The sequence below is a fragment of the Lepus europaeus genome, chromosome 3 (genome assembly GCF_033115175.1).
Source record: "Lepus europaeus isolate LE1 chromosome 3, mLepTim1.pri, whole genome shotgun sequence".
Lineage (NCBI taxonomy): Eukaryota > Metazoa > Chordata > Mammalia > Lagomorpha > Leporidae > Lepus > Lepus europaeus.
In genome coordinates, this window is record NC_084829.1 from 94420710 (window position 1) to 94442531 (window position 21822).

Sequence of the window (21822 nt, forward strand, 5' to 3'; positions counted from 1 at the left end):
GTGAACTTGCTGAGTTGGTATAAATGATTATTGGGATCCGGAAATAAGCCATGATTCTGTTTATCATGTTTGTAAAAAACTGATTCAGAATGAATTGTCCACACTGTGGGATGATCCAGCTGCTTGTTGAATCAATTGCTTTTAATTAGCCCATCTGATGATTGGTTTCTGGGCTTGCGTTTCTGAATTCCTAAAAGATTGAATTACCATATTCTCGTTTAGAGAGATGTGACTCTAAAATGAAGAGACTTTCCTTATCAAATCATCTGTATCACTTTATAATCAAGTACATGTATTAGATCTGCCTGATCCTGCCACAGCTCATGGAAACTAGATCACCTCGTGTGAGATTCCAGTAGGAGGTAATAGTGCAGTTCTAAGAAAGGCAATGAGTTATTCATCTTCTTGAGGTTGGTGGTGGTTGGGAGAAGTAGAGAAGGTATTTGTGTTTGCTTTTCTTAATTTTAATTGAAGGATGTACTAGTTTCCCAGTGTATCCAACTGTACTTTAGAGGGAAGCAGGAGAGTATGTGTGAAGAGTGGTAGTAAGTGTGATTCAAGTCTGACACTCGAACTTACCAGCATTGCCATCTTGGACCAGTTGCTTAACTTGACTCGGTCTAGTTTCCTCATGTTAAAAATAAGATATTAGTAGTACCCACTTCACAGGGTTGTGAAGATGCAAATTTAATTCAAGTAAAACTCTGGCAGCGGGGCCTGGCACCTGGTAAAGGCTGGGTCCACAGGAATTGCTGTTGTCATTGATGTAATTATCAAGCTACAGCTATAGGGAGACCCTGGGAGAAAATGTTTATTTTCCTTAGTCATTGGGCAAAGCCCAAAGAAATGAAGATTGAGATGAATAGTACAAATTTGGGACATGCTCAATCGGACTTGCCCCAAATGGTGGAGTTAGAAATGTGCCAGGGGATTCCAATACAATCCCATCAAGGTGGCATGTACCAATGCCATCTCACTAGTCCAAGTGATCATCTTCAGTTCACAATTGATCACACTGATAGGTCTAAGAGTCAAAGGGATCACACAAACAAGACAAGTGTCTGCTAATACTAACTGACAGAATAAAAAAGGGAGAGAATGATCCAACATGGGAAGCAGGATACACAGCAGACTCATAGAATGGCAGATGTCCTAAATAGCACTCTGGCCTCAGAATCAGCCCTTAAGGCATTCGGATCTGGCTGAAGAGCCCATGAGAATATTGTAGGCATGGAAAGCCAAGACACCCTGGGGGAAAAAAAAAAAGAAGACCTAAATGAAAGATCTCTGTGAGTGAGATCCAGTGGAAAGAACGGGGCCATCAAAGAAGGAGGTACCTTTCTCTGAAGGGAGGCGAGAACTTCCACTTTGACTATGACCTTGTCTAACTAAGGTCGGAGCTCCTGAACTCAAGAGGCTTCCATAGCCTTGGCAACTCAAGGCTAGAGCCTAAGGAGATTACTGACGCCATAAACAGGAGTGTCAAATTGTTAAGTCAACAACAGGAGTCACTGTGTACTTACATCTCATGTGGGATCTGTCCTTAATGTGTTGTCTAAATGTGAAGTAATGCTATAACTAGTACTAAAACAGTATTTTTCACTTTGTGTTTCTGTGTGAGTGCAAACTGATGAAATCTTTACTTAGTATATACTGAATTGATCTTCTGTATATAAAGATAATTGAAAATGAAAAAAAAAAAACCCTGGTGTTAAATTGGAAATTGCATAGAAAATTAATTAATTTTTAAAAAATATCATGTAGGATCTCTGTCTTTAATGTGCTGTACACTGTTATTTAATGCTATAACTAGTACTCCAACAGTATTTTTCACTTTGTGTTGCTATGTGGGGGCAAACTGTTGAAATATTTGCTTAATATATACTGAACTGATCTTCTGTATATAAAGAGAATTGAAAATGAATCTTGATGTGAATGGAAGGGGAGAGGGAGTGGGAAAGGGGAGGGTTGCAGGTGGGAGGGAAGTTATGGGAGGGGGAAGCCATTGTAATCCATAAGCTGTACTTTGGAAATTTATATTCATTAAATAAAAGTTAAAAAAAGATGAATAGTACATACCTATGTATATGTTTCATATGAAATACATTTATTTTTATATAAATTTTGAGAAGTAAATTATATCTGTACATAAATTTTCATGGACTTAGGCATTCTTCTTATAATTACAGTTGTCTTTTGCTGTTCACATGAGTTTGATTTGGTATCCTACCAAAATTCACAGATGTTCCATTTCTTTAGATAAAATGGTGTGGCATTTAAAAAGAACTTACACACATCTCCTTGTATACTTTAAATCATCTCCAGATTATCTAAATATGATATCCAGTGAAAAATAGTTGTTACACTGCATTATTTAGAGAATAATGGCCAAAAAAATCCTGTACAGACACATATTTGGGGGAGGGAAGTGATATGCAGTTGATTGAATCCACAGATGTAGAACTTGTGGGTCTGGAGGGCTGAGTGTATTTTTAAAAAAGCATTTTAACCCTGGTGGATCATTTGTCAACTCTTCTTTCCCATTTTACAAGACGTAGAGACTTTGCAGTAGCCTGAATGGACAAAGCATAGAACGTGCAAAAAGTCAAACTTGAACATTCAGGAGGAGCTGAACACCTTTTATTTGAGCTAGCCTGGTCTGCCTTAGATTAGGAAGGTTCTGGTGAAGTGGTTGCTTAGCAACTAATGGAGTTAGATGAAACAGTCTGTTAGCCAGGACGTTTACACTCTGCTGTGTGTATGCCTAATAATGCGAGAGTGGCTCCAGTGTGTACTGCCTGACTCCCAGCTGTCAAAGTAAAGTGATGAGTAAAATGAATGAGTGGGGAGAGATTCCGTAGCTGGCCTGGACACCTATGTTTATGGTCTTTTATGCCATATTTTATGTTAAAATATTAAAAGAAAAAGATACTGAGAGAGGGAATTAAAAATGAGAGGAACTGTTGAAATTTTAGGTTAAATTTTTAAGGGAACATTAACTTATGTTATATTTTAACAGTAGGATAATTGAGTAAATCCCATACCCTTATTGTCAGCATTCTTCCAAAAAGTTCTCTATTAAAAAGGAGAAACAGCTGCTGTGAATGGCACTGTAAATTCCAGAACAGAAAGTGTGTTTTAGTGCTCATCCTTTCCTGGTGCCTGTTTACAGCTATGACAGACATGATGGGTAGATCCTTACCACTTTTTCTGGAACTGGATGTAGGCTCACACAGCCTCCGTTAGCAGTGTCAGAATGGGCAGCCAAGAAACTTTCTTGTGATTCTTTGTAGCTAACTGAAACTCCTTAAATAGATTCTACTCTTTGCATCCCATAAGAGTATTCCAAATTATTTGTGCTGTCAACCTAAATAATGATGAGAGAGTCTCCAAACAATAATGATATTTGGGACTAGTAGAGTATTACAGTGGGGATATGTGTATCATGGTGTATAATGACTGTATTCAAGGAGGTGGGGTTGGGGGAGATTTTTAAAGTTGAAATGAAGAGGATTACATAAGATATTCTAAACGATGTTCCTTGACTACAACAATTACTAACAGAGGTAGCACTCATCCGAGGTTGGACAGTCAGTTGATAGGCAGATAGCCTTCAAAAAAGTATTTTTTTGTATAGTTGCTGTGACCTTAGGTTGTGGTTCAGGCACAGTTTTTTTGTGATAGTTATTATCAGGCAATAATCCATGAGAATCCTTCCTTCGTAACCTCCTAGTGTATTTATTTATTTGTTGGGGTGGGACCTAAGTGACTCCATTTTGATTCTTAGAACTTTCAGTATCAGTAGCATCTCTGAGGTAGCCACATGAATTTCCTCTTCAGGAAAATATGATAAGGAGGAAACAAACTAGAGAAAATAAACAAGATTAGTTCAGATTAAAGAAGTGGTATGAAGGAGTTGCTTGAAGGCTCCTACAACTGCCACCATCCAAGGATACCGGATGCGTTGCACTTTCATAGACCAGGTACTATCCTCTTATTTCTTGAGCAGTATTTGCCTGTGCCCCTTCAAACGTGGGCATCAGTTCTCCCTTGCTGGGATTTGGACTTAAGCCTTCTGTTCAGGCCACAGGATTTCTGGTATTAACTTCAAGCACTCACATTTTATGACTCAGAGAATTCGGATTAGATGCCCTTTCCCTGAGGAGACTTCGGAGCCATTACCAGATATCTGAGTAGCTGGTAAGCAGAAAAGAGAGTGAACTTACTGAACTCCTACTAGGACCAATGGGACAAAGTTGTTAGGAAGGTGGCTATGGTTGAGTATCTGAAGGGTTTACTAATACTTCTCCAGATGGACAGCCTGACATACAAGATGTTTGGTGTCTCATTACTTCAAATTCAAACATGCAAGAAGTACTACCAGGGGTGAAGGATTGATTACAGTGGTACCTCTCAAATATTTATATACATGCATGTGGTTCGCCTGTTGATCTTATTAAAATGCAGCTTCCCATCCAGTAGGTGTAGGGTGGTATCCAAGTGTCTGCATTTCTAACAAATTCCTTGGTGATACCAACAACTGCTGACCCAGGAATAACACAACAGCAAGAGTCCAGTGATCTGCAAAGCACCTTCCAGTTTTTAAATTCCAGTATTCCATTTACAGGAGAGAAGATAGGGTTTAGTTGTGATTCTAAACATACCCAGCACAGCTTTGGTAAACCACGTAAGAGCCTTTTCTGTGTTTTACAGAACTTTCCCTGAATTCCTATGTTACTTTCCTCACTATAGAATCCCCCACTCTGCTCCATTAGTCGCTTCATCTCTTCCTTTCTCTAGGTTTTTGACTTTTAAGAAAAAAAAATTGTGTACTCCAAAACATTTCATTTCCTCATCCCTACTTTTCTTGATTCTGAGTCTATATCTCATCTACTCAGTCACTTCTGCATGCAGGCCCCAAATTCTGTCTTGGGACAGCTGCAAAAATACAGGAAATCCAGGTATTGTCACCATCAGGAAGCCCTAAGAAGCTGGCTCCCTGTGAAGACAGACAGATGTTTTCTGTACATAGGAAAGGGCCTTTTATTCAATAATGGCTTACCAAATATATTCAAAAAGGGAGAATCTAAGTGTGATCCCAAAATATCTTGAAGAGGCAAATGAAAGATCAAAGAATGGACTCCCTACATGGTGGGCTATAAAGTACTAGAATCCCATACTCAGGTGATACCATTATATAATAAATACTAACAGAAACAGGAATCAGCAAAAGTCAAGGAAAGTGAGAGTGATTGATAGCTGAAGTCAAATTTGTGGATGCCACTTTCCAGAATGCCTAATAACTGACAAAATACGTGCCTTTCGGGGCTAACCCAGCTTTGGTGTGAGCAGCACCCTAGTGTTAGCTAAGAAACAAAATAATTTGTTTTGCATCTTTTCTCCATTCCATTCTTTTATTCTCCAGAAGGCTCAGATAATTGAAACATGGCCACACCCAGGAAGAAAAGAATTCTAAAGGGACATAGGATAAAACATAGTGAGGCTGTTTTTGAAGGGCTCCTTATCACTGTGTGGTTAATTTAGGAAGCAGCTATGCCAAGAACCAAGCTGTGAAATGCAGCTACAGCCTGGAATAAACAAACTACATATTGTTTGAAGATGGTGGGAAAATCAATACATGGCATGATTTTTTAGCATGCAATACAGATTTTTCTTTATTTTATATGGGTAAGATAAAAGAGAAATTAAGAAATAAATTCCACTCACAATAGGTTTTATGAATATTTATGAATAAATTTAACCAAAGAAGTGAAGGCCCTCTACAACAAAATTATAAAATATTGATGAAAGCAATCATCAATGACACACAGAAAGTGGAAAGATATTCCTTCCTCACAGATAGGAAGAATTAATATTGTTAAAATGTCTGTGCCATGTAAAACAATCTACAGATTCAATGCAATCCCTATCAAAATTTCAATGAAAATCTTTACAGAATTAGTAAAAGCCATTCTAAAATTCAAGTAGAACCATGTAATATCAACCTCAATCAAAACACAGAATACTGATTACTAGAGTCTAGGAAGGGTGGCAGAGATAAAAGCAGTTTTGATAAAAAAAAAATGGAATCTGGCTATGGTTCACTCATGTCACAAATGTACTAATATGAGATGTTAATAATAGGGGAAGGGAGTAAGGGGTTATTGGGAACTGTTTGTCTTATTAACTCAATTTTTGTTTTCTAAGTTTAAAACTATTCTGAAATAAAATGTTAAAATAACAAAGAGGAAAGAAAATTAATAATTTAGAGATAATAAGTTTTGCTACCTAATTTTTTATTTACATTAATATAATTTTACAGCTTTAGTTTGTTCTGTGATATGTTATTCCTTGAGTATTATTATATTGTTTGAGAAAAAATTAAAATAGCTCTAAATGTATAGGAGAAACCCCCACCAACCAAACATCTCCATTCTTGCAATCCATTAAGCTCCCTGGATGGATTGAGTTCCTTCTGTATTTGTGAGATAAAGGAGGATCGCAGTCCACTCGAACTGTGTCAGGGCCCCCTTCTCCCTAATGGAAGGGAAAGGGAACACTGAGGTTAATTGAACAGTCTTTTGCTGAAATTTACTGGCCAGTCTGTACGTGAGATATTACCAAAATGCAATAAAGGACAATCATTATTCACACTAAATTGAGCAAAATGTAGTCTTTGTTGATTCTGAAGCTAGTGCCAACCTCATGAGCACTGTAAACATCACTAATTATGTCACACTGAGCTCACAGAAGATGTGAGGGACCAAGTTGGATCTGCTGCAAACATTGCAAATTGCTTGTTTCATTGAACTTCTTTAAACATGTCTACTTTCATTTAACTGCCTTACAAGGTAAGGGTGATTGTGTCCCCAGATTCAATTATTTCACCTGAAAGGTTATTCGGATTCCTGGTTAAAATGGATATTCATATTAATTTCTTGCCACAACCAATATAACTTGCCACATCCAGTATAACCCCAAAGCTTCTCAGGCATTACCAGGTGTGTTTCACCAGCTTTCAGTGCCCAGGAAAGTGTGCCATCTGCCATCATACTTCTTTTTGAAGCTGCGGCAGAAGTCCTGCCAGCAAGTGTTGTGGCACAGTGTACCAACCTAAATGTGAGTGTGGCTCATCTTGTGGGTGCATGAAAACTAAAGTGACCCAAGAAAACAAGCACATGTACCGTGATTTAAAGACTCCATCGTGTCATTTTTCTGTGAAATAAAGGCAATAACACACCATAAATCCACAGCTCCCTGTGTGGTAGGCACTTACGCTGTGTTATGTTCTCACACACTGGGTTTTCAATTAGAAAGATTTGTGGTGGTGACGGCACATTATCAGCCAAGAGTGAGCTGTAACAACTGTAAATCACAGCCTGACCAAGCCTCTTCCAAAAAAAAAAAAAAAAAAAAAACCAACCAGTGTGAACCAGGCAAGGGTCTGCAATGCTTTCCTGTTTCTATACAGAGCCTTATCCCAGGCTTGGCAGAGTGTTGTGGCTTGATGGAGGACATTGCCGTATGTTCTATTTAAAAATTCCTTTTCTAAATGTCTGGCTTTGGGCTCACTTGTATTTCTGAAGCATTTAGCTTAAGGTGGATGCTCTTTCTCTTTAGCTTCATGATTTTATATTTCAGTGCCAAACACACCTTTCAAGCAAAAGCGCTTGCTTATGTAGCACTAATTCTTTTTGTTTATAGCATTAATGTAAAACAATAGGACATTATCTGCACAAGAGTTTTTTAAGAACATGTTGATGTATTCATTCATTCACCTGCATTTGTTGAATCCATGTCAGGCATGCTAATGTCTATGGGTACTACAGTGAGTTGGGAAGTTCTGATGCCCAGCTTCGTGGAGCTTAGAGTTTACCTTTTCGAGAAGTATAATGCTAAAAGATAGCGCCATCTTCTTACCCCTTTTATCACCAAAGGAGGCTTTGCCCTTCCCTGTGGGCTTAGCAGGTCATTGACGTTTTATTATCCTGGGCAAGCTAGCTGGGTAGCTGGTGTTTCACTGTGCCCAATGAATGGGTTCTTCTTACGTTGGTGGTGTTTAATGATGTTTTTCCTAATTTGGGTGCTTTGAAAATTTATTAAACTGAGAAATAGACCTCAATTTAACAGTTCCTTTTTTATCTTTGTTAACTAATTTTTTAAAGCTATGATAAGCATTAAACTATGGTGTTAAACTACTAAGACAGTAAGATATCATAATGGAAGACCTGTGTTTGTAGAAATTGTGCTGATTATTTTTGTGAATAGATCATCCCATAAAGTTGGGGTGTAGGAGTATGCAGTAGAGATGGGAATTTAGAATGGGATTCTCATTAAGACAATCTATGAAAAGAATAGATTTCAGCAGGAGTTGAGTGGTCTGGGCCATTTGTCAGCTCTCATTTCAGCTGGTATCAAAGTGGGACCTTGGAAAGCAGAACAGTCAACCTGGATTATCGTAACAGTTTCTGTTTATTGAGCATCCACAGTGTACCAAGTATTATGCTTAACTTGTGCATCATTGTACTTAAACTTTTTTTTTTTTAAGGGAAGGGGTTTATTGAGAGAAACCCAACAGACCAGAGGGGAGGGGTGAAGAAGGAAGAAGAGAGAGAAGAAGAGCATAAGAGAGGAATGAGAGAGAGAGACAGAGAGTGAGAGCGAGAGAGAGATCAGGAGATGGAGGGAAAGAGAGCCACATGTTCAGGAACAGGTCCTCTTAAAACTTTGCCAGGGGTGGGCAGGGAAGTAGGAGCAGTGAATCCTATTAGGATGGGGATGGAGCTGACACTGATGGTTGGGCCATGTGGCCACCTGGCTTCCAGCAATGGTGATGGGGGCTACAGCCTAGGATGGTGTCTGGGGTATAGCTCCTACCATAGATAAGACTGCACCATTTTACTAACATTCCCCCTTTTGTTTTTTAAAAAGCAAGAGTTGTATGGGATTACATTAGTTCCAAAAGTCCAGGAGGAGTTAGAGGGATGATAATCTTTAGAGCTACTTCCTGCTGACATGGGGCAATGAGCATTTTACCTAAACTTTAAGACTCCTCTGGGGGCCGGCGCCGTGGCTCAACAGGCTAATCCTCCGCCTCGCGGTGCCGGCACACCAGGTTCTAGTCCCAGTTGGGGCGCCGGATTCTGTCCCGGTTGCCCCTCTTCCAGGCCAGCTCTCTGCTGTGGCCCGGGAGTGCAGTGGAGGATGGCCCAAGTTCTTGGGTACTGCACCCCATGGGAGAGCAGGAGGAAGCACCTGGCTCCTGCCTTCGGATCAGCGCGGCGCGCTGGCCATTGGAGGGTGAACCAACGGCAAAGGAAGACCTTTCTCTCTGTCTCTCTCTCACTGTCCACTCTGCCTGTCAAAAATTAAAAAAAAAAAAGATTACTCTGGAAGTTGGTATTATCCCCATTTTACAGGGAAGGAGCTTAGGCCAAGAGAAGTTAATAGATTAACCAAAGGTCAGGTATTCAAGGTAAATTGCCCACCTGGTTACAGAACCAGAATTGGAGTCATATATGTCTTCCTGCATTGTTTCAAACATTAAAAATGCAACACATTTTAAAAAGCCAACTGTCTGAAATATGCATGTGATGCATGTTCTTGTAATGATCCATATAATACCTATGTAAATGGGTTACAACTAAAAGTCTTTCCATTCCCTCTACAATCATGAACAGCAGAATAACGTTTCAGTCAATGACAGACTGCTTGCATGACAGTGGCCCCACAGCATTACAGTACAGCTGAAGAATTCTTGTTGTCTAGTGATGTCATAGCCATCTTGTCAAAGCACAGGCATTTCTCATATGTTTGTGGTGACAACGATGTAAACACATTTACTTACAGCTAGGTTGTATAAATGTTTAGCAATACAGTTAAGGTCGAGATACAATATTTGATAATAAACAAGTATGTTACTGATTTATGTACTATAGTGAACTACAGTATACTATACTTTTATTGTTATTTAGTACTTACTCCATAGATTTAAAAAGTTACTATAAGGGGCCAGCACTGTGGCATAATAAGTAAAGCCACCTCCTGCAGTGCCAGTATCCCATATGGGCACTGGTTTGAGACACAGCTGCTCTACTTCTGATCCAACTTCCTGCTAACGTGCCTGGATAAAGCAGTGGAGGGTTGATCAAGTCCTTGGGCCCCTGCACCCACATGGGAGAATCAGAAGAAACTCCTAGCTCCTGGCTTTGGCCAGTGCGGCCGTTTGGGGGAGTGAACCAGCAGATGAATGACCGCCCCCCCCCCCAATTCTGTCTTTCAAAAAATAAATAAATCTTTAAGAAAAAAAGTTACTATAAAACAGTATGCTGTGTTAACACTCTCAGCTGCCTTGTATGCCTTATGTTTACTGCTCCTCTGATTGCGTCAAGAGGCTCATTGAGTGATTGGTTTATACCATCTAGGTTTGTTTAAGCACCCTGTATGATGTTTGCAAAATGATGAAACTGCCTAATGTCATGTTCTCAAAACATATCCTTGTCTTTAAGTGACGTGTGACTGTATTATAGCTTAGACAGACTTACTTAATTGCACTGATATAAAGCAATTACCCATTTGGTGGTTTTTCATTGCTTATACAACATGTACAAACATAGCTGTAGATTATTTAAGGAATAGTGTTCTCTCCCCCACCTACTAGGCAGGCTTCAAGTTCAGTGGCTCACAATGCTCTGATTGAGGACCTCTGTTTTATAACAGCATCACCCTGGTTACTTTTAAAAGACCTTAGGAGAGCAAATTTTCAAAACTCCTGTGGCAGCCTGTTCTGTATTTCAACCTTTGCTCTCAGAAAGTTTTTCCATTTCATTAACCCAGATCGTTCATCCACAATTTGAACCCTTTCTGTCTTGCTTTGTATATGGGGTGGATTGAAATCAGCTGGTCACTGCACTGGGTACAATTGCAACCTGGGAGACCTAAACAAAGAAATTGGTATATGGAATATTAAAAAGCCATCCACCTATATAACAGAAAGCAGAAATTGAAAAGCTGAAATTTATTTTAGGTTCTTTTTGAAATGATCACAAGGAGAAGAAAAATCAGAAATTCAGAATTATACAAATTGGAAGATTAATTGGATTTTTGCTTTTAATTTTGAAATTTCATTCTGTCTTCTACATATACATAATCAGAATCCACTTAACCCAAAGTTAATTTTTTTTCAGCATCTTTTAAAATCTATAACTACACTTGACACACCCCCCCCCCCAAAAAAAAAAAAAGCCAGTAACTGGGTACTTCTCTTAATGTATCAATCCTTTTAACAAAGGATACATGAAAGAAACTTCATTCTATTTCATTTTTATCACAGAAAATAAGTTTTTCTACAAGCTTTCCGTAAGTTGGGCATCGTACTAAAGCCTTTATATTACTATCTATAATAGTCAAACCAGCTCATGAAGTGGGTACAAGTTTTGGACAGTTTTTCAGATAAGAAAACTGACTCACTCACTGAGAGGTAGAATGCTTGCCCACAGTCTCTTGTGAGTATTCAAATTCAGAAATGTTTGGTTATAGATGTGCCCTTACTCACTGCGCTCTACCCACGCTGAGGATTTTGTGACTTCAGATCCAGGGCTTTTGGGGCTGGCATTGTGGTGCATTGGGTTAAGCTGTTGCCTGCAATGCCAGAATTCCATATGGGTGCTGATCTGGGTCCTGGCTGCTCCACTTCCAATCTAGCTCCATGGGAAAGCAGGGGACTATGGTCCAAGTTGGCTCCCTGCTGCCCACAAGGGAGACCTGGATGAAACTCCTGGCTTCTAACTTCTTCCTGACCCGGCAGCCCTGGCCATTGTGGCCTTTTGGTGAGTGAACCAGCAGATGGAAGATCTCTGTCCCTCTTTCTCCGTAACTCTGTCTTTCAAATAAGTGAATGAATCTTAAAGAAAAAAAAGTCCAGAGCTCTTTCCTTTCATTTTATTGGTGTATAATTGACAAATACAATTTTTATATACATTGGAAGTGTACAGTTTGAGGTTTTCATAAATATGTGCATTGTAAAATAATCACCAAAATTAAGCTAATTAGCATATCTATAACCTCACATAGTTATAGCTTTCTCTTTCTTTCATTGTTCATCTATTTATTTTTTGGACTAAGAATACTTAAAAATCTACTCTCCTAAGTGAGAAACGTGCCAGGAGATTCCAATTCAATCCCATCAAGGTGGCATGTACCAATGCCATCTCACTAGTCCAAATGATCAGTTTCTGTTCATAATTGATAATAATGATAGGATTAACAGTTAAGGGGACCACATAAACACAACTAGTGTCTGCTAATACTAACTGATAGAATCAAAAAGGGAGAGAAGGATCCAACATGGGAAGTGGGATGCACAGCAGACTCATAGAATGGCAGATGTCCTAAATAGCACTCTGGCCTCAGAATCAGCCCTTAAGGCATTCAGATCCAGCTGAAAAGCCCATGAGAGTATTTCAGGCATGGAGAGCCAAGACACTCTGGCAAAAAAATAAATAAATAAAATAAAATAAAGGAAATGAAATGACCTAAATGAAAGATCTCTGCGAGTGAGATCCCAGTGGAAAGAACAGGTCATCAAAGGAGGTACCTTTCTCTGAAGGGAGGCGAGAACTTCCACTTTGACTATGACCTTGTCTAAATATGATCAGAGTCGGCAAACTCAAAAGGCCTCCATAGCCTTGGCAACTCATGACAAGAGCCTAGGGTGATTACTGATGCCATAAACAAGAGTGTCAATTTGTTAAGTCAACAACAGGAGTCACTGTGCACTTACTCCTCATGTAGGATCTCTGTCCTTCATGTGTTGTTCAATGTGAATTAATGCTATAACTAGTACTCAAACAGTATTTTACACTTTGTGTTTCTGTGTGGATGCAAACTGTTGAAATTTTTACTTAGTATATACTAAATTGATCTTCTGTATATAAAGAGAATTGAAAATGAATCTTGGCCAGCGCCACGGCTCAATAGGCTAATCCTCCGCCTTGCGATGCTGGCACACCAGGTTCTAGTTCCGGTCGGGGCACCGGATTCTGTCCCGGTTGCCCCTCTTCCAGGCCAGCTCTCTGCTGTGGCCCGGGAGTGCAGTGGAGGATGGCCCAAGTGCTTGGGCCCTGCACCCCATGGGAGACCAGGAGAAGCACCTGGCTCTTGCCTTTGGATCAGTGTGGTGCGCCGGCCGCGGTGGCCATTGGAGGGTGAACCAACGGCAAAGGAAGACCTTTCTCTCTGTCTCTCTCTCTCACTGTCCACTCTGCCTGTCCAAAAAAAAAAAAAAAAAAAAAAAAAGAATCTTGATGTGAATGAGATGGGAGAGGGAGCTGGAGATGGGAGGGTTGCGGGTGAGAGGGAGGTTATAGGGGGGAAAAGCCACTGTAATCCAAAAGCTGTACTTTGGAAATTTATATTTATTAAATAAAAGTTAAAAAAAAAGAATGTAAGGGGAAAATTTTATTTACTGAATAAAAAAAAAAAATCTACTCTCCTAGCAAAATTTAAATATATAGTATGGAATTGTTAACTGCAGTCACATTGTTGTACATTGGATCTCCGGAACTTATTCATCGTGCATAACTGAAATTTTGTGGTTTTTGACCAACATGTCCCTCCCCCCACTCCACCCAGTCCCTGGCACACAAGTCTGACTATTTTAGATTTCATGTATAAGTGAGATTATCCAGTATCTGGCATTCTGTATCTGGCTTATTTCACTGAGCACAGTATTTACCAGATTGATCCATCTTGCAACAGACAGAATTTATTTTTGTTTTTTAAGGCTGAATAACATTACGTTATACATATATAATATATATAGTAATCTTCAAAATATTCATAGAAAAATATACAATATCTTTTCTTTTTCCAGTGACATTTTGAAAATGTCCTTTAATGTATACATAGGGACTGGCCCTGTGGTATAGTGAGCTAAGCTGAGAGCTGATTGGAAAGCAGTAGAATATGGCCCAAGTTATTGGACAATTGCACCCACATGGGAGACCTGGAAGAAGCTCCTGGCTCCTGGCTTCAATCGGTGTAGCTCCAGCCATTGCAGCAATTTGGGGAGTGAACCAACAGATGGAAGACCTCTCTCTTTTTTTAAAATTTTTTATTTATTTGATAGGTGGAGAGTTACAGACTGAGAGAGAGAGACTCCCTAAATGGCCGCTATGGCTGTAACTGCGCCGGTCTGAAGCCACGAGCCAGGTGCTTCTTCCTGGTCTCCCATGCGGGTACAGGGGCCCAAGCACTTGGGCCATCCTCCACTGCCTTCTCTGGCCACAGCAGGGAGCTGGACTGGAAGAGGAGCAGCCAGGACTAGAACCCAGAGCCCATATGGGATGCCAGCAGCGCAGGCGGAGGATTAACCAAGTGAGCCACGGCACTGGCCCCAACCTCCCTCTTTCTCTCTCTGCTTCTGTCTGTATAATTCTGCCTTTCAAATAAATAAATAAAATCTTTTAAAAAAATGTATATACATATATATGTGATATTAATGACATTTTCTTTATATACTCATCCATTGATGAACATTTAGGTCACTTCCATATCTTGCCATGAATGTGGGAGTGTAGCTGTCTCCTTGAGATACTGATTTCATTTCTTTTACATTTATACCCATAGATGGGATCGCTGATTCATAAGGTAGTTCTGTTTTTAATTTTTTAGCCACCTCTATACTGTTTCCCACAATGACTATACCAGTTTACATTCCCAGCAACAGTGAACAAGCATTCCCTTTTCTCCACATGTACACCAAAACATACATATTTTTGATAATAGTGATTCTAACAGGTGTGTGTGATTTTGTAGTTTTGATTTGCTTTTCCCTGATGATATGTGATACTGAGCACATTTTCATACACCTGTTGACCACTTGTATATCTTCTTTGGAGATAGATCTATTTAAACCCTTCACCCATTTTTTTAATCCAGCTATTTGGGATTTTTATTTTTTGGCTTACTTGGTTTTTGTTATTGAGTTGTATGATATTCTCATATATTTTGGATATTAACCCCTTGTAATATATATGATTTGCAAATATTTTGTCCCATTCCATAGGTTTCCTTTTATTATTTTCTAAATTTAAAATTTTATTTTGTTTATGTGAAAGGCAGATAGAGATCTTCTCACCACTATCACATCCCAGATGTGCATAACAGCCAGAGCTGGGCCAGGGAAAAGCCGGAAGCCTGGAAATGAATATGGGTCTTCCATGTGGAAGGCAGGGACCCAGCTACTTGAGCTATCAGTGCTGTCTCCCAAAGGCGTTAATTATCAGGAAACTGAAATTGAAATCCCAGTTGGGACTTGAACATAAGCACTGCCATATGGGATGCAGGTGTCCCAACTAGAGGCTTAAGCACTGCTCCAAATGCTCACCCCTAGGTTACCTTTTTAATATGTCGGTAAATTTCCATGAAGAAACTTTTTAGTTTGGCACATTCTCACTTGTCTATTTTTGCTTCAGTTGCCTGTGTTTTTGTTGTCATATCTAAAAAAGCATTGCTGGGCCAGCACTGTGGTGTAGCAGGTAAAGCTGCTGCCAGAAGTGCCTGCATCCCATTTGGGCACCAGTTGAAGTCCCAGCTGCCCCACTTCCCATCCAGCTGTCTGCTATGGCCTGAGAAAGCAGTATAAGATGGCCCGACTGCTTGGGCCCCTGCACCCGCGTGGGAGACCTGGAAGAAACTTCTAGCTCCTGGCTTTGGATTGGCCCACCTCCAACCATTGCGGCTGTTTGGGGAGTGAACAAGTGGATGGAAGACCCCCCCTTTCTCTCTCTCTGCCTCTGCCTCTCTATAATTCTGCCTTTCAAATAAGTAAATAAATCTTTGAAAAGAAATAATTGCCCAGATCAATGTCAAGGAGACTTTCTTCTACTTTTCTGCATAGTTTCAGATTTATCCTTAAGACTTTAATATATTTTTAAATGATTTTTTGGAGGCTGATATTGTGGCATGGGAGGTAAAGCTGCCTCTTGCAACTCAGGCATCCTATATGGGCGCTGGTTTGAGTCCTGGCTGCTCCACTTCACATCCAGGTCCCTGTTAGTGTGCTTGGGAAGGCAGTGGAGGATGGGCCTGGTACTTGCACCCCCACACCCATGTGGGAGACCCTGAAGAAACTCCTGGCTTTGGACTGGCCATTGTGGGGGGGGGTGAGCTAACAAATGGAAGACCTCTCTCTCTCTCTCCCTCTCTCTCTTTCTCTGTACCTGTAACTTTCAAATAAATAAATAAATAAATCTTTAGAAAAAATGATTTTTGTATATGTTGTGAAACCAGGATCTGATTTTATTCTTCTGCATTCTTCTTTTATTCTTCTCCATTTTTTTTTATTTTTTTTTATTTTTTGACAGGCAGAGTGGACAGTGAGAGAGAGAGAGAGAGAGAGAGACAGAGAGAAAGGTCTTCCTTTGCCGTTGGTTCACCCTCTAATGGCCGCCGCGGTAGCGTGCTGCGGCCGGCGCACCGCGCTGTTCCGATGGCAGGAGCCAGGTGCTTCTCCTGGTCTCCCATGGGGTGCAGAGCCCAAACACTTGGGCCATCCTCCACTGCACTCCCTGGCCACAGCAGAGAGCTGGCCTGGAAGAGGGGCAACCGGGACAGGATCGGTGCCCCGACCGGGACTAGAACCCGGTGTGCCGGCGCCGCAAGGCGGAGGATTAGCCTGTTGAGCCACGGCGCCGGCCTCCATTTTTTTCTAACACCACATATTAAAGAGGGTGTCCTTTCCCTATTGTGTGTTCTTGGCTCACTTGTTAAAGAATGGTTGCCATAGATGGGTAGATTTATTTTGGGGTCCTCAGTTCTGTTGCATGGGCCATATATATGTCTGCTTTTATGCCAAAACCTTACTGTTTTGATTACTATAGCCTTCAAAAATGTTTTGAAATCAAGCATGATTCTTTCAGCATTGTCCTTCTTGCTCATGATTACTTTGACTACTCAGGGTCTTCTGTGGCTTCATTTGAGTTTTAAGATTGATTTATTCGAAAGGCAGATTAGAGAGAGAGAGAGGGAGAGACACACAGAGAGAGGAATCTTCCATCCTCTGGATCACTCCCCAAATGGCCACAACCTCCAGGGCTGGGCCAGGCTGAAGCCAGGAACCTGGAAGTCCACCCAGGTCTCCCACATGGGTGTCAGGGGCCCAACCACTTGGGCTATCTTCTGCCTCTTTCCCAGGCACATTAGCAGGGAGCTGGATCAGAAGTGGGGCAGCCGGGACTTGAACTGGTACTTATATGGGATGCTTGCATCACAGGCAGTGGCTTAATCTGATGCACCACAACATCAGACCCTCCATTTGAATTTCAGGATTTTTTTCTATTAAAGTGAGGAATACATGTGGAATTTTAATAAGGATATGATATTTTAATTAATTTTTATCAGTTTATAAATATCAGATGTCTTTCAATTTGTCTCTATATTCCTTAATTTCTTTTATTAATATTTTGTATTTCAGTGTATAAATTTTTCATGTCTTTGTTTAAATATATTCCTAAGTATTTTATTATTATTGTTGCTATGGGATTGATTGTTTATTGCTTGTTATAGAAATGCCATTGACTTTTGTATGTTATATGTAATCCTACAACCTTATTAAACTTTTGTATGTTGATTTTTTAATCCTACAACTTTACTGAACTCTTTGATAAGTGATAGTAGTTTTTTTTTTCATTGCTGTAGTTGAGTCTAGGATTTTCTATGTATAATCTTGTCTCCTTAAAGCACATGACTTCTTCCTTTTTCATATGTGTTTTATATCTTTTTCTCATCTAATTGCTTGGGCTAGAATTTTCATACTAAATTGAATAGAGATGGTTTCCTTTTTTGTTGTTGCCTTCCTTTTGTTATTTGCTCTTTTTTTTTGTAATGGTTGGCTTTGAATCTTTTCTATTTATCTTTTTTATATCTATTATAAGTGTTTTTCCCTCTGTAATAATATTGAGGCCTGCATAAAATATTTTGTAGTCTAAGTTGATAACAAGTTAATATCAATTGCACACAAAACTCTGCGCTTTTACTTCCTTGCCCACATTTTGTGTTCCTATAGTCAGAGTTTATTTCTTTTTACATTGTATATACATTAATAAATGTTTGCCTTTTCACTTCTATAGTAGAGTTAAAAGGAATTTACACTCCATAATTACACTACTACTTGGTTCCTTTTCATCTTTTTGTTTACTTTCTCCTTTTGAATGCTTCCATCTCTGTTTAAATTCTCATTTTTCTTATGTACTGTTTTCTTGATATCATTGAGTTGTCTCCCTGTGTTTTCTTGTAGCTTCTTAAACCAATTATTTTGTCAGACAATTCATAGACCTCCATTACTCTGGTATAAGGTCTTGGAAATTGGTGTTTTGTTGCAGTGTAATAATCCTCTGATGCTTTGTGTTCCATGTAGCCTCATATTGGTCTTTGTACATTTGAAGGAACAGTCACCTCTTGATACTTTGGACCAGATTGAGTGGTGAAGGATCAGACTTGTAGTGCAAATGTGTCAGCCAAATGAGGTGCGTGGCAGTGCTGAATCTGGTACCCATTCTGAGAGGCCCATAAAGACATTCATTCTGGGGGTCTTGAGGCACCATCTGGAACCAGTGAGTGCAAGGAAGCGCTAGGTATCAGGTGTGAGGCTAGTGACAGCTTACCTATGGTATGGGTATGTGTGTTGGTGCTGGGTTTAGGGCACTAAGGAGGGGTGGAGTAGTGTGGCAGCTCCAGTTCTGGGGGTGGAGGTTATAGTGCCATGGGTATCAAATACCACCACATATGTTATACATTAAATATTCCTAAAATATTTAGGATATTTTAAATGTTATTTTTTATTTTCTCAAATTGTAAGTATTTAAAAATATTCCTTAAAATATTTCTTAGGTAGGAGGGAATAATTTTGTATTTCTAACAGTAAAACTTTTAACTTTAAACTATGTTACCATAGAGAATCCTCTTCTTTTAAAAATTATTTATTTATTTAATTTATTTGGAGGGGCAGAGAGAGAGAGAGAAAGAACGAGCTCCCATTTGCTGATTCACTCCCCAAATACTCACAATAACCAAGGCTAGGCCAGACTGAAGCTAGTAGTCAGGAACTCAATCCAGGTCTCCCACATAGATGGCAGGGTCCCCGCTACCTAAGTCACCATTGCTACCTCCCAGGATGTGCATTAGCAGGAAGCTGGATCAGGAGTAGACCTGGGACTGAGACCCGGACACTCAGATACAGGTTGTAGGCATCTCAGGTGGTATCATAACCACCAGGCCAAACAACCGACCCAGGAATCCTCTCTGTTACGAATCCTTAAAACTCTGTCTGATGCAGTGAGATGGAAATGGGGATCTTTACAGTGAATAATGGACCAATCAATTTATACTGCTCATTCTATACATATTAATTTAAAATACATGGAATCGTAAGGATTAAAACCAAATTTATTAAAATAAATTGCTACACATGGGTACATTGGCAAAAAAAATCACATTTTTAAATTTAAAATTTAGCATGAGTTAAATAAATACCACATAGAACAGTGAAAAGTTTTTTTTTGTTTTTCTATGACTACAGAATATATTTCTATGAAGTTAGTCAAATTATAAAATCTGAAGGAATGATCTCCATAGACTTTCCTCATTTTTAACATCAGTTGCAAGTTTCAGGGGGTTCCCAACACTATCTTGAGGTTTGTTATTCCCTATAAAGTCACCAAACCCACTGAAAACTTTGAACTCAGAGTAATGGTTTATTACAGAAAAGAGATACAAATCTGTCGGTACAAACCAAAGGAAGAGACACCAGGGCAGACTTTTTGAGGGGAACCAGACATAGATCTGGTTGTCTTCCCTCTCACCTATGGAGTAACAGATGGTGTTACCTGCTCCTGGACACAGTATTCGACAATATGCACAGAGGGTTGCTAACCTGAGGAGCTCCTCTATTCATATATTGACTGTGTGGCTGACCTTTGGTCTGTACACTCTTCTGGAGTTTGAACTAATATGTTTAGTGTCCAGTTTCTCTGGATATCAGAACTGATAGGGTATAACGCAAAGTTCCATCACAAATCACACGGTTAAAGTGTTGGTGGCTACAGCCCCTGAGCAAACAAGGACACTCCTATCAAATAGGATATTTCAAGGGCCTAGAGGTTACCTCCCAGAAGTCAAGAGAAAAGGTCAGGTCTCTCTTGGATAAGGTTGATTCTTCCCTATGCAGAACAAATAGTGTATATCATCCACAGTAGCTGAAATTGGATGTATTCTGTATTTGTTAAACTTATTAAAGGTGTACAAATTAACATGAGATTTGGTGTGTTGTTTTTGAAAAAATTAAATTGTTTAACTTGGCAAGTTTTTTTTTTTATTTTCAAGTTTTCATTGAATGCTAGCATTTATTGAAGAACAGGTGTTTCAGTTTGGATAATTGAGAGCAAACTGGTTTGCAGTGAACAACTTAGCAATGGCTTTCGAATTCTCGCAGGCATCAGAGTCACCTGGAGGACCTGTTAGAATGCTGACTGTTGGGTCTCATTCAGAGGTTCCAGTGCGGAGGGTCCGGGGTGAGGCCCTGAGAATCTACACTCACACAAGTTCCCAGATGATGCTGATGTTGCCAGCCCAGGGCCACACTTTGAGAGTCACAGGAATAGGACGTGTGGTCCAGGCAGATGAAAGGAACAACATGTGTCTCTAAATGAGGCAGAATAAAGTCCGAGAAATCAAGAGACAAAAGTGCCACTTTCTATGACATCAGGCTGGTGTACGTTACTTGCTAACACTGAGACCACAGGATGAGAGAATGAATTCAGTGAGCCTAAACCGTCACCTGCAATATGGCTCTGCACGAGAAAAGCATTGCTGTGTGCACTGTTACTGTAACTGTGGACATCAAAGTGACTCTTGGTGACCTGTGTGAATGAAGCTTTGTAGGAGCATTTCAAAGCTCAAGATCCGTCTTGAACTCCTAAAACTTTTGTGTTTGTTTTCTATATGCTGCAGGACCTTTCCTTGCTTGCTTGTTAAATCCCCTAATTCTACCTCTCGTCTTTCTTCCCCGATTTCAGGCAATGTTCAGCCTTTGTATGGTGGAAAGTGGAGCTGATGAAGTGAATTTGCATGGTGTGACCAGCCTTGGCTTGAAGCAGGCTCTGGAGTTTGCATACACAGGACAGGTATGGTTCCATATGCTGTCTGAGAGCCCTTACACTGTAGCTACAACTAAACAGAGGAGATTAACCTTGCAGAATGAGATTGGGTTATCCTTGTTACTCATTTTGGTGTTCGGCAAATTGTTCACATTCTACTTAATTTTTATAACTGAAGTGGTAGAGAGTAAGCAGAGCAATTTGATTTTTAATATGATCCAGTATACACAGTATTTTAATCTTAACTCAATGCTTGCTGGTACCAGGATGGCAGTGGAGGATGGCCCAAGTGCTTGGGCCCTGTACCCACATGGGAGACCAGGAGGAAGCACCTGGCTCCTGGCTTCGGATCTGCGCAGTGCGCCGGCCATAGTGGCCATTTTGGGGGTGAACTAACGAAAAGAAGACCTTTCTCTCTGTCTCTCTCTCTCTCACTGTCTGACTCTGCCTGTCAAAAAAAAATATATATATATATACTAAAGAACTGTGGCCGGCGCTGTGGCTAACTTGGTTAATCCTCCGTCTGCGGTGCTGGCATCCCATATGGGCACCGGGTTCTAGTCCCAGTTGCTCCTCTTCCAGTCCAGCTTTCTGCTGTAGCCCGGGAAGGCAGTGGAGGATGGCCCAAGTGCTTGGGCCCTGCACCCGCATGGGAGACCAGGAGGAG

General features: G+C 40.2%; 1 protein-coding gene across 1 annotated transcript in view; it reads left to right on the forward strand.

Moving 5' to 3' along the window:
• The window catches only part of KLHL32 (kelch like family member 32), a 243599-nt gene that overhangs the window by 105518 nt on the left and 116259 nt on the right, over positions 1 to 21822 (forward strand). Inside the window, exon 4 of the mRNA XM_062187625.1 lies at positions 21075 to 21182. Coding sequence (XP_062043609.1) covers positions 21075 to 21182 — 108 coding nt within the window. The remainder of the gene's footprint in view (positions 1 to 21074; positions 21183 to 21822) is intronic.